This window comes from Aythya marila (assembly GCF_965140915.1).
Source record: "Aythya marila genome assembly, chromosome: 15".
Taxonomy (NCBI): domain Eukaryota; kingdom Metazoa; phylum Chordata; class Aves; order Anseriformes; family Anatidae; genus Aythya; species Aythya marila.
In genome coordinates this window covers 697,053-711,074 of record NC_139056.1, presented here as the reverse complement: position 1 = coordinate 711,074, position 14,022 = coordinate 697,053, and the positions used below count along the sequence as shown (strand labels likewise).

At 42.9% G+C, this 14,022-nt stretch overlaps 1 protein-coding gene across 1 annotated transcript; it reads left to right on the top strand.

Moving 5' to 3' along the window:
- Window positions 1–6,326: 6,326 nt before the first annotated feature.
- RMI2 (RecQ mediated genome instability 2) lies at window positions 6,327–12,869 on the top strand. Its single transcript, XM_082772384.1, has 2 exons — window positions 6,327–6,665; window positions 6,870–12,869. Exons 1-2 carry the CDS (start codon window positions 6,383–6,385, stop codon window positions 7,016–7,018), a joined length of 432 nt encoding a protein of 143 aa, XP_082628510.1. The 5' UTR covers window positions 6,327–6,382; the 3' UTR covers window positions 7,019–12,869.
- Window positions 12,870–14,022: the final 1,153 nt, after the last annotated feature.

Sequence of the window (14,022 nt, the reverse complement as noted above, 5' to 3'; positions counted from 1 at the left end):
TCTACTGCAAGTCTGGTTTTATGGCCTCTTCAGGTTGTGAAAATAAGGCATGCTGGTTTTGTCTTTATCATCTATTGCTGCTTTTCATGACAGGCTTGCTTAGTTATTGGATTCAATATATTTGAATCCCTGAAGAATCACTTTCTGTTTTTTGATTATCTTTGAATTTCAAGTCCCAGTTTTGTTATTTAGTTTGCTATATGAAGAGGTGCCTTTAGAAACAACCACTGTGTTACAATACTGCGTACATTTTAACCACCTGGCAAAACCATCAAACATTTTTGAATACCATTCATTATTAATTTTTGACATTTATTGAGATAAATCAACGTTTATATTGTTGCCTCATTGCAGTCTTCATCACAACCAGCAGAAAGGTCAGCTCGCCTGTGCATAAGTGATTTTATCATTTTCCCTTGAAGTGGGTCCTCTTAATTTCTGTTTATGTTCCTCTGGTTCATTTTGTTTTCCTACTTAGTTCATAACATGGGTTATAGAGTCTCACTGGCATGAGCTGATGAAAATCTTCTAAAACCAGCAAATATATCTACCTTAAGTGAAACTGAGTGCCATCCCCCAAATTCCTGTCTCTGAATAATGTATGAGATGAGGTATTTATGGATAAGTTGTCAGCAATGGTTGTGCAAGATTTCAAATGCCAACAATAAAAGTCTGACCTTCATTCCCTCAAACTCATATCTGAACCTGTATATTCTGGACCTAGTGGAAAAAGATGGGTCTTAATTAGAGAGTTTCAGTATAGTGTTTAATGTCAGGTGCTGTGCAGAATACAAACTTGAAACTTTGAACAAAAATGACTTAAATCAGGAGGTGGAGGCAGTTTGTGACATTTTAATGTCAAATTATATTTTAAAATGTGACATTTTCACATGAGTTGCAGAGGTTTTCTAAGCTGAACTAATGGGATGTCTCCCAGTTGGCTTACGAGATCTCATGTATTTTGATTTTTCAATAAATTAAAGAAGCCTTAGAATGTGAAAACATATTTCAGCAACTACACACGGTATGTTATCATTTAGAAAGAAATCTGTGAGTTTATTTACCATTTTGTATCTTCTCTCAGACATATTAAGAGATAAATAGGCTTTGTATAGCCTGTACCTAGCACATTTCTTCCCATACGAGGCCATTTCTGCTATTCCTGCCAGTATCACTGCCAGCGCCAGGGGAGTCAGGAGAGCAGTCCCTCATGAACAGTTTCCAAAGAGGACTCCAGAGCTGCTCATACCAGTATCCAGGGCAGGGTCCTTTTTGTCTGGCATCCCCGAGCAATCACACAGGCAAAGCTTTAGTCACAGCTCCATAGAAAATCAGTGCAGACATTCTACATGGAGATGCTCTGACCTCAGAACAAAATGTGGTTAGCTAAGGACAGTCACCCCATTTTGTGACTTAGATGTTTCTCCATGATCTATGGGTCACTTAAAAAATTAGTTTCACTCACTACTTCAAGATGGGAATACAAGTACAAAACACTGGCTAAAGCACAGAGACTAGTGAGTATTAACTTTTTTCTACAACTTTTCAGTGACGAGGAACGAGATAATACACCAGCTGACTGGTCTGCTTGGCAGGTACCGAACCTGGTGTCTGCTTTATGTGTCTCCTGAAGACTCTGCAAAAATCTTCCCTGATGCAGCAACAGACACGTGCGCTTCCTCTGTTCAGGCTTCTTATTCAGGCTCTATGGAGGCTCGCTTCAAACTTTCCTCTTCAAAGAGCTTGACATTCATCTTAAACTTCCAAAACATTTTTTCTTGAATTAATGCAGGTATGTGCTGAATGTGAGATGGCTTTAAAATCCCTGAGTCATTATAATAAGACTCTGACCTGCTTTTAATCTCGTTCTAACATTGTACCAATTTAAATTAGCCTGAGTGGTGATGTAGCTGAAAAGTTTTATGTTTAAGCAAAGTAAGGCTTGTAGCAGTAGAGATTGTCTTTGATTGGACCTGAGAAAGCCCTGGCCTGCTTGAAAATTCAACAATTTTTCAAGGTCTTACTTTTCCCTAGAGGCTCAAGGAAGTTATTTCATGACCTTTTGAACAAACCTTGAATCTTGTAGAACCATGCCAAGGTGTGCTCCATGTTGAATGTAACTTCTCATCCTCACTGGCCTTTATGTATTTTTCTAGTATCTGACATAGCAGATTTTAAGATTTTGAAAATAAAATGTCATTCTTCTTGTTGTTTTTCTTTAGGAAAATGATTCTGTTCTCACTCTTAGTGGATAAGCTGGATGCTGGTGATGCTCATGGGAGAATATTTATAGCATGCCAGCAGCAGCTGTCCAGGGAGGATGCTGCAATCTGTATTCCCCTGCACTGCTGACAGGGGCTCTCCAGTCTTGTTAAGCTGCTCCTAAACATCCAGCTCTTTTATGAAGCAAAGTGAAGTCAAAAAAGTGGAACCTCTAAAGTCTCCTAGCTACTGGCTTCACTTCAGTCAGTACTGAGATCTAATGCTTTGGATGCCATTCATATTTCCTGTTTTAAAGATTTATTTTTATTTTTTATTATTTTTTTATGTTGATGCAGAAGTTTGTGTAAGCCCATCTGGAAGCCAGCTTCACAGACCATTTCCAGGGCAGCAAGCAGTACTTGTAAATACAGTGATTTATTCCTTTTTTTCTTCTTTCACCATGTCATAGTACGTGGATTTATTTCAGTTACTCACCAGGCATATTTGTAGCATAGAAAGGAATAAACAGGTGACACCCACTTCTGCAGAACACAACTGGAGCTCTCTAAGCATTTCCTCTAAGTATTCTTTGTAAATGAAATGAGTCAGCTAAGCTGGAGAGCATTGTGCTGCTTTCATCGCCCATAGACTACCAGCGGTAGGGATGCGTGCTGAGTGACAGGCACTGGGTAAGTTTGCGTGGCACTGAGAGCAAAGGAATCATTTCCCGTGTTAAGGCTGGCTGCACAAGCTGAGGTTTTCACCCTCCCTGCGGAGGTGCCTGAGACAAATGCTGTTTTTCCCTCTGCCATACATAGGGTGCAGCTGTCAGCTCCTTCACAGCTGTGGTATTCTGACCAAAACCCTCTACTGACTCTGCTAAGCATACACCCACATGCAGTGCATAGCACCTGTGCTAGGATCTCTCAGAAAAAAAAGAACACAAAGGGTGCCTTACTAAGGCTTTACTTGACAGCATTCACCAGATAAGTTAGTTCATTTTTACCTTGGGGTGACTGCCACGCAGTTTTGGCAGGACATCACCACAGGATAGCCCAGACCCTCGTTGCTATCAGCAGTGTTTTGATGACATCTGTTGCTCATGATGTCTAGGTTCAAGTCACCTCTAAAGCGTCACTTACATGTATCCACAGCAACCTGCTAAATTTGCTGGGCCCCAGCTGTAGTTTTCCTGTTTCAGCATTGTCTGGTTCCCAGCCCTGTGAAACTGCTGGTGAAACAACTCAGCATCCACCTGCCAGACAGGTCAGTACCAAAGCATGCAGCAGAACTTTGAGCTAGGGATGCAAATATGTCTGATTTTCAACCCATTACTTCCAACCCATTAGCCTGCTAATTTAAAATCATTAATTATGTCAGCATGTCCACATTGCACCTTTTATATGGTACAAAACAAAGAACAGGAAACTACTGAATTTTATATAGTCTTGTGATTGCCTTTTGTAGTTCTGTGTGCAATATAAGAAAACAAGCATAAACTATGGTGGATCTCTCAAAGGTGAAACTTGACAGTTCCTTGTGTGTGCTGAAAGCAGCGTTAAAGTTTGTCTGAAGTTTCTTTAGGGATTTCTCAGTACTACGAAAGAGAAACTGAAGAAACTTTTCTCTAGACAGTCATTGGACTGGGACAGAGCTTTTCTTTAAAATTCTTTTGGGTAGGGTGAAGGACTGTAAAATAGCAGATTTATTTATTTATTTATTTATTTTGCAAAGAAGAATTTCCTTATTGTGTAATAGCAGCCTTTCACTAAAATTAGAGGCAGAAAGCAGAGGATTGCTTCCATTTAAGTCACAGTGTCAGTGAGAGAGTGACAACGTACGAACTGGACATAACATTTTGAGTTGCTGCTTCTTAGGAAATCTCTTCAGGCGACACTCGGGTCAAATTCTTTTCCAAGTTTCCTGAGACTAAACAAACCAGTGCCAGCCTAACAGAGGGAGACCTGGCTCCATTACGGGCTATCTTATCAGTGTGCTGTCTGACCTTTTCTTACCCACGCTGTAACTGCACCTCTCACATGCATGTCAGCGTGAGGAGTAACGTCCTTGAAAGGAGTAATGTCCTGCTCTAAAGAAAAGCACTTGTTGCAGCTGCAGACAGAAGACTGACTCAATTTTATTCCCCACAAACCAAAACTGGCTCATTCAGCAGCATACTCTCAGCATGTGCACTCAAACTTAATCCAGTGTAATTTACAGCCTGCCAGCCACCAGCTCACTGCCTTTCCCATCCTAAGACTGTGCTGAGCTTCCTCTGCTGCCACGAACCTGGGTGCAACAGCTGTGGGACCACCTCCAAACACCACTGTCTGCTGAGGCATCAGACGTGCTTCCTGCAGCCCAGATTGTGTCTCCGTACTGAGCCAGCTCTTTGATAAGAACTTTGCAGATAGTTCAGAATAGCTTTGCTTTTTGTTGAAAGGAAAGGATTTTCTGGTTTTGGAAAACAAACCATTACTTGGTGGAGATCACCAGTACTCCATCCCTCTTCTCATAAGTTTCTCCAAGGAAAGTCTTTTAAAAGTGACCTTTTAGTCTCTCCTGCAGATTACTTTCTTGTAGGGGTCTTGCCTTCATCTGTAGATTTAATGGTTTAATAAGTATTAGACCCTCCTACTATACAGTAACAAATAGGAATACAATACTTTTATCAATATTTGGCACAATTTATTTATTTTTTAATGTGAAACTAAATATTGATGCTGTCAAGAGACTGTAGCTTAGGGACATACATGTAAATTACAAATATTCTTCAGTGAGCCTAGCTCAAATTTTGCATTCATATACAGTAACCATCTAATGTCTTTCTATTCCTGTAACCCATATGATTTGGTTGCCAGATTACATGATTCTGTACTGAAATGGGTGTACTTGGATGTCAGTGTTTTTATTTTTATTACCAATATTATCTTTTATTCTTACTGTAAATGGTAACAAAACATTAACTGCTTCCTTACTCTAAAAAAAAGGAATAAAGTCCCATTTACAGAATGTCTCTAAACGGAAAATGTCTCCGGAGAAAAGATATTCTGAATAAGCAATTCATGGATGAGTAGGCAAAAAAATGTCTTTCAATGTATTTTGCTACTTGAAACTGGATTTTTTAAAATAGAGTAATGGCTCTTTTAATGGAGAACAAAACGTGCTTTGGAGAGTGATTGGAGAGAAGTCAGTTCTCTATGTATTTTTACACATTTTGCATTTTTGTAGGTAACAGAAAGCTTGTGAACCTGAGGAAACAGTCCCCACAATTTTCCTGATTCTTTTACTTTTGTTTGTCCCATTCTCCTGTTTTTCCATTGGCCTATTTCTTGGTATATTTTCCAAATAAAGTGCCAACCTACCCACCTGAAACAGACCACAGCATTTCAGGGATTTCAAAGTGAAGTGAAGCAAATTAGCCTATCTGGAATATAAACAGACTGAAAAGTAATGCTGAAAGGCTCCCAGCTTACGGCTGCATGTGCTTTCTGTGCATAGTGCTTGAGATTTCCACAGGTGTGTGTGTGTATACACACATATCTGTATGTATACATATATGTATATGTGTGTATATATGTGTTACCCTGAGAGCCTTCCTGAGCAAACCAGCGTGTTTTTCTCACGAAGCAGAGGACGCTGACTGCACAGTTACCATTAACCTTCTCTTTTCCGGCTCAGTGGTTACCAAACACCCCGGGGACCGGCACCCGGGCCGGCTCCAGGCTGCCCACAACAGCCGGGCTGGGGCCAGGACGAATCCACCCGGTGCGGCTTCATCCCGCGGAGGGTGCCGCCCCCGGGGATGCACTTTGTGCTCCGGTCAAAGCACGGGCTGGGGTCTTACACTCTGTCTTTACACCACAGGGGAGCAGGTGAGGGAGCTAGTGAACTGAGGCGGAGCGAGAACCGGCTCCTACTGACCGGCGGCCACCAGCGGGGCGAGCCGGGCCGGCTGCTATGGGGAACGCCTTCCCCGCACACAACTCCACAGCCCCGCTCCGCGGCAGGCGGAGCGTGGCCGGGCACCGCCTTTTTCCCCCCCTCGGCTTGACCCAGGGCTGCCAGCGCGGCCCTGGCCGCCGAGCGGCGCCAGGCGGCAGAGGCGGGGCTGCGGCGCCGCTTCCCGTCCTCTCCCCCTCGCTCCGTTCCTCAGCGGCTGCGCGGCGGGCTCCGGGCCATGTCCATGTCCATGTCCGGGGAGGCAGCGGGGCCGCCGGTGAAGGTGCTGGCGGCCCAGCTGCGGGGCGCCGTGCGGGGCGCCGACGGGACGTGGGCGCTGGGCCTGGCGGAGGCGGGCCGGGGACCGCTGCGCCTGCGGGCGGCGTGGATGCAGGGCACCGTGCTGGAGGTGGCTCGGGGCGGTGCCGCCGGCGGCTCGGCCCGGCTGAGGGACGCGAGCGGCGCCTTCACCGTGCTGGGGGTGGAGGCCGTGCCCCAGGGGCGGCCGTGCCTCAGCGCAGGTACCGCGGAGCCCGGGGCCGGGCGGCGCTCGGCGGCCCCCTGAGGCCTCGGGGAGGCGGGTGCAGAGCGGGGCCGGAGTCCCGAAATGTACCTAGGGCTCGTTGCGTGGTCTTAACGGCTTCGCTGCCCGCCTTAGAAATGAAATGAAGACATAAAGGTCAAGGGGGCCTCAGACTGGCTGCTTTTGTTGTATTTTCTCTCAGGGAAGTACGTGATGGTGATGGGCGTGGTGCGGTCCTGCAGCCCCGAGCCTGTGCTGCGAGCAATAAAGATGACGGATCTTTCTGAAAATCCGGTGCATGAGAATATGTGGAGCCTCGAAGTGGAGGATTTACACAGAGTCATCCCCTAGATATTTCTTGCACCTAAAGACGTGGAAATATAAGTACATGTATTGGTGCGCTGCGCTGGGCCATTCTGGCTATTTGTGATTTCAAACAACACCCTTGGAGTATAACAAGACTTGGGCTTTTTTTGGCAGGGGCTTGGATTTTGTTGGGCTCAGATTTAAGTTGAGGGAAATGTGCATATGTGATAGTAATCACGGTGCTTGTTTCTTTCACAGTTGTACCAACAGAGTAAACTACATTTATCTGAGAAACACTTGATGCTCTTGGAAGTGTTGTTATGAATGCAACATGTTTCTGCTTGTGTTAGCCGTTGTTTCTAGGAGCACGTGCCTAGGCAGGCATTCCCAGTGATGCGTTTGCGGCAGCAAGATCTGCATACAACTCATGTTACCAGGGTGAGCTTGATACGTGGAATGAAAGCAGAAGCTGTTTTAGACCATTTAGATGTGTCTGGAAATAGCATCTTGGTCTGTGTTTTCTCTTTCAGTAATAACCATGCCAGTAAACTTTACTTGTAAGAAAGATGTCTCTTTCTAACTAAGCATAATCTTGTACTTAAATACTTCTCTGGTTTCTGTGTTTCTGAAATAGTGAAAGTGGTACAGTAATAACCCATGTGTTCCAGTGAAGTGAAATTAACTCAAAAGATGTGATGCAGAATTCCTTGGAATAGGTTCTCCAGGTTCAAAATGTAAATACTTTCACCACCTCGTGAAAACTTGTTCTTAAGCGCATTTGTCTGTTTGAAGGTTTCCTTTCTTGTTCAAGTGTATGCTATTTTTAGGTATCTTTCTAGTTACGTTTATCTATCATTCCTCCTGAAAAAAATGCTAAATCAAATCAAAAACCCTTAAAAAGCACTCTCTGAAAAATATTACTATTTCCCATCTTGTCTAAAGAGAATTGGAGTCCTAAAGAAAGCATTGCGTTATCCATATGGTGTAGGTTTGTGGTTTGGGACTGTATTGTCCAGCAATCGAGTTATGTTAATTAACATTTCCTCTGCATATACGAAAGAAAGATGTTCTCTACAAGACGAGAGTCATCCCCTAGATACTTCTTGTGCCTAAATTACTGGAAATATAAGTACATGTATTGGTGCACCGTGTTCAAGACGAGAACACAGTGGTTGGTAATAAATACATTTTAAAGCTGCAAACACAATTCCACAGTGTATGGAAATTAAATACTATCTATTAAGTAGATATTGATGTGAGATCTTTGCAGGTTAAGAGATGAATTTCAGAGGTATGCAATTCTGTCCTTCAGTTCAGTATTTCAAATGAGGCAACATCAGTGGCAGCGGTGTAATGGAGGTCCTGTGCTCGGAGAGCTTGCTGATGAAATGCCAGAGCAAACAGGGTTTTGACAGCCCGGGTATGTTTTCTGTTTTCAGTGCTGGGAAAAATCCACTGAGGAATTCAGAAATGATCCATGTGGTGACACGTTGGTTGGCAGCCTTCTTCATCGAGTGATAGATACTCTTTCATCTGAATGCTTTACATGCCAGAAACCTGAAGCTCATTCCAATTAAGTTCATCTTATGCTTTCTAACTAGGCAATAAAACCCTGGAAATACGAGCTAAAAGCCCTGCTGCATCCTTGCCTGTGCCAATAAATCAGCAGTTAAATATGGCTTGTAGACCCTGTCATAACGAGTACACAATACAGCAAATAGGAGGAGAGGATTAACCTACTGTTGAGCCATCTGGCAGTGAGACAGTGATGTGTATTTGCTGAACATGTCCGAATAGTTGCATTTACCTAGGGTTGATTTAAATATTGCTGGATTTGATTTGTAAAGGTTTTCTTTGCATCTTTTACCACCCTGCCCTATCCAGAGGTTCATGAGTGAATTAAGTACCTGTGTTTTCTTTGCTTGCTTTCTAACAGTCAATTGCTTGCTGCTACTTAAACCTAGATCTCTTCATTACTTGAGTTAGGGTGTTTCAGTATCTATTTGGCTCCGTAGCATATACCTAAACACACTAAAAACCCAGGCATAAACTCTGGTTCCAGCCTTCTGGAAAATTTTGCATATTTGATCAGTCTAAAGCTATAAATGTCACTTGGCAGTTGATTAGAGATCTGCTGCTTAGCTGAAGCAGTGCTTCAGAAAAGATTACACTTACATTAGTAAAAACAGTAACTTCTAAGGATTTAAAAGCCAAGACTGGATGCTTTTATGACGATTAACCTTAAAAAGTGCTTTCCTAGGAACTCAAAGCAGAAGCTCAGCAAAGCTGAATGTTGAACCTGCAAACAAATGACTTCCAGTGACAGCTGTGACTTGGTGTTTAGCTGTGCTGTGTCTCACATGGTTGATGGTACTTCGGGCTCCCTAGGTTCCAGACTTTGCTCAAAATGCCTGTCTCTGGCTTTCCTGTCCGGTGGAGGGATGGGCTCGCTCCTGTGGCAGCTCTGCAAGGAGGCTGTTAGGCGCTGTAGGGCTCTGCTGGAGCCTGCAGATCCTGCCTTTTCCACAGCTCAACTCATGTCTCAAGTTCAGTGGGCTTGTGGCTGTTGTACAGCAGAGTACATAACCAAAGGAGTTGTAGGGCTTCTCCATCCCTGCCTTGCGGAGGGGGAGCTCAGAGCTGGAATCTTGTTCTGAGTGCTTGGCTGTTTGGGCCTTGACAGGGACAGATGGCTGGAAGGCTTCTGTGCATATCATGTTAGCAGCCATAACGAACACATCTGGGTTTATCTGAGCACTGAGCTCAGCCAGCAGAAACGTGAGACCAGTGTGTTTCCAGCTTTCTCAGCCTTTGATAGATGCTCAAAACCTCAATTCTGCTACTAAGTTTTGGGGCATAAGGGTTCTTGTGGTACACATAAACATCTGGGAACTTGTAGAGCTGGAGTTAAGTATAGGTCTCCGTATAAGACCTATATAAAGGTGCGTGGTAGGCACTTGAAATACTTGTGCTTGGAAGAACGACTTAGTCTCTCTATTCTCTTCCAAGGACAGTTGGTGTGTGTGTTTGTGTGCTCTGATCTGCAGGAGTTACATATGCAGAAGCTCCTGGTCTCCAGTGAGCCAGAAGGCAAGGTCAGTCATTTATATTGTCTGATATGTAGAGCAATGAGCTATTTCTTAAATGGATTGTACACGTTTTCTGTAGGAAAACAGTTTGTGTATTGCCTTGCCTTCAAATGAGTGAGTGAAGCAAGAGCTTTTGCAGCAAAAGCTGCAAGAGTTGCAAAAGCACACGTGTTTGCAAGGAGCATCTAGGAATTCCCTGTGCCAACAGGACCTTGCTGCAGCAGTTTCTTCCCCTATCTGAAAAACACTGCAAGATGGTGAGTTATTCTGTGGAGTGTTTTTTTTTCTTAGGCTGTGAATTAACTCTTTATCAATCTTAGTGAATGCACCTGCGCCTTCTGGATTTCAGTACCCTTTGCAACATCTTGTATGTAACCCCAGCTGATAACATTATTAAAGCACCCATCTAAGTGGCTGGACTAGTTGTACTCAAAAGGAACTGTTGCTCCTAGTAAGCAATGGAAGATTCTGCGCATGCTATGCATGTGAAAACAACTTTGAGAGGCCTAATTTGAGAAAGAGTAAAGGACTTCGTGTTTTAAAGGCTTATTAGTACTTTTATCACTAATTATCACATCTTTGTCAGTTACCTTCAGCCAGCTATGTAATTGCTGTGTGCACATCTAGGTGCATTCCAGATTGCAGCTTTGAAACTGGCTGATGATGATACTAAACAATTTACTGCATTCCAAACCCAAGGTAAGTGTAGCCAGCTGCTGTTTTTGTCTCTATGAACCATTTAAACTCAGCCAGTTCTAACTGTTCAATGTTATTCCTATGAATAATCAATAAAAATTGGGGAAGCATAAAAATGAAGAAGTTAACTACTTATCAACATTTCATAGTTAAGAACACTGTTATTTTGTTGTTAGTATATTCTTAAGCAAAGACAGCTGAAGGATTTTGTAATGTTACCTTTCACAAAATAATCACATTCCTGGTAGGCATTTTTTAATTAATAGACTTGCAATATAGAAAATAATTCAATAGATGAGACACTTTTACACAACAGGATCTATAACACTTTAAGACTACTTTATGAATACCAGAGCTATCAGTGACCTTTTCCCAATGTCTAAACTAACTTCCAAGAAGGGACTTCTAAAGACACAAAGGGAGAATGTGAAACTGGTGCGCAGATACCAAGAAGGCTTCTTCTCTTTTAACAATGAGTACATTGATAAGGGAAAAATCAGCCAGCATGAAAATGATTAAGTGCTTTCCTTTGCATCTTTTTAGCCATCTTATTTTTGTCTTAGACCTCGTGTGTGTTGGGGCACTTCTCTGGAAAAAAGTTAATTTCTCCAGAATGTATTGAACAGATGATTTTCAGTTCTGGAAAAAAAGTTGTAAGCGTCTCTGCACAGGTTCAAAGCTCATACACTGCTGTCACAAAGTAGCCTATTTGTACTAATACGAACTGGAAAAGATCTTTTGTCATCTTTTAAATGTATTCATGCTATGGTTCAAGGCTTCTGATGAAATAATGCTGTTACTGGCTGAAACATTTTTTTATTATTATTTTTAAGTAACTGATATTCTCATATACAATACCTTCTGCTTGATTATAATTTCTTCCATTGTACTGAAGTGATTACTCTGGCCTCAGGTGTTTCTGGATGAAAGGCTTTCCTTTTATACTATATGCCCTATTATGCTTTATATTTTATTTGTGCTTTATTATATTCATCATCATAACACTATCTCATTAACACCCCTTGTTTTCCCTAGTATTGCTATCCAAATAGCTATTTTATTTTGGATGCTGAAGGGGTTCTTCCATCTTCAGGGCTGGTATCTACCACTCAAAAAAGGCTCAAGCTGAAAAAAAGAAGAGATGAAATCCAATTAAGTTTTTGGTAGGTACTTAAAGGATAGAAATTAACAAATGATACATAATGCAAGTTGTTATGCTGAAGTACAAGAAATTTATGAAGGGAGAAATAGAACCATATATATTTATGATGTTTTCAAGAAGTTGTGGAAAAATATTCTAGTGTTTTAGTTACAGCTTTGTCTAGATACACCAAACTGAAATAAAAATGTAAGGTTCTTTCTTCATATTTGATGATACATTCACAGTTAGGGGGAAAAGAAAAGCATTATTACTCAGGTTTAAGGGGTCTGAATAAGGACTGTTAAGACTATTTCATCTATCTAATGGAATACCCTTGACAAGAAAGATTTTTTTTTCTAAAAGAAAGAGTGCAGATACGGCTATTACTGGCTGAGATCATCTCTTCTGTTCTCATGACCTTAGATGGCTGGCTGTTATGATGCATGACTAGCCTGGCCCTTAAATCTCTTTCACAGTATCCAACCTAATTCTTCCTTACTGCAGTTTGGTCTGTTACACTTCCTTCTCTTTAGCCTGTTTACATATTTAAAGACTTAACTCATGTCTTCCCTCAGCTCTTCATTCTTTTTTCCCCACAGAGAGACCGCTGGTCTTTTCTCAGTTGGTCTACAACTTAACTCAAAAACAAATGTATAAAATAAGCTGTATAGTAATTATTTCTTATCTTAAATGTGTTTCTTCATACATGCATCCCAGTATATTCTACTTGTTTTAGTAGCATACTTTTGTTGTTAACTGAGCCTGTGATCCACGGTAATTCCAATCCTTTTCTTAGAAATGGGATGATGTAAACCAGTAGCACTGACTGACTTCAGTCTTTTCACTACCAAGCCATTCTAAAACTCTGTTTGACACAACATCAGCTGAATGTTCAGGCTCACAGTTTTAACAAAGTTTCACAGAATCACAGGATTGTAGAGGTTGGAAGAGACCTCCAAGATCAGCTAGTCCAACCTCTGACCTAATACTAACCAGTCCTCCACTAAACCATATCGCTAAGTTCAACATCTAAACGTCTTTTAAAGACCTCCAGGGATGGTGACTCCACCACTTTCCTGGGCAGCCCGTTCCAATGCCTAACAACCCTCTCAGTAAAGAAGTTCTTCCTAAGATCCAACCTAAAACACCCTGGCACAACTTTAGCCCATTCCCCATCATCCTGTCACCAGGCACGTGGGAGAACAGACCAACCCCCACCTCGCTACAGCCTCCTTTAATGTACTTATAAAGAGCAATAAGGTTGCCCCTGAGCCTCCTTTTCTCCAGGCTGAAGAATCCCTGCTTCCTCAGCCGCTCCTCATAATACTTGTTCTCCAGACCCCTCACCAGCTTCGTCACCCTTCTGGACCCGCTCGAGAACCTCGATGTCCTTCTTGTAGCGAGGGGCTCAAAACTGAACACAGTACTTGAGGTGCGGCCTCACCAGAGCCAAGTACAGGGGGACAGTCACTTCCCTAGCCCTGCTGGCCACATTGCTTCTTATACAAGCCAGGATGGTGTTGGCCTTCTTGGCCACCTGAGCACACTGCTGGCTCATATTCAGCCAACTATCCACCAGTACTCCCAGGTCCTTCTCTGCCTGGCAGCTCTCCAACCATTCCTCTCCCAGCCTGTAGCTCTGCTTGGGGTTGTTGTGCCCCAGGTGCAGGACCCGGCACTTGGCCTTATTGAACTTCATACAGTTGACCTCAGCCCATCGGTCCAGCCTATCCAGATCCTCCTGCAGAGCCTTCCTGCCCTTGCGCAGATCGACACACACACACCTAACTTGGTGTCATCTGCAAACTTACTGAGGTTGCACTTGATCCCCTCATCCAGATCATCGATGAAGATACTAAAGAGAACTGGCCCCAGTACCGAGCCCTGGGGGTCGCCACTAGTGACCGACCTCCAACTGGCTTTGACTCCATTCACCACAACTCTTTGGGCCCAGCTATCCAGCCAGTTTTTAACCCAGCAAAGTGTATGGCAGTCCAAGCCACAAGCAGCCAGTTTCTTGAGGAGAATGTTGTGGGAAATGGTGTCAAAGGCCTTACTGATGTCAAGGTAGACCACATCCACAGCCTTTCCCTCATCCACCAAGCACGTCACTTTGTCATAGA

Bases quoted from the DNA above. Each gene is read 5' to 3' on its own strand.
- RMI2 (XM_082772384.1), top strand. From the start codon at position 6,383: ATGTCCATGTCCATGTCCGGGGAGGCAGCGGGGCCGCCGGTGAAGGTG. The intron at 6,666-6,869 runs GTACCGCGGAGC...ATTTTCTCTCAG, and splicing joins GCGGCCGTGCCTCAGCGCAG to GGAAGTACGTGATGGTGATG.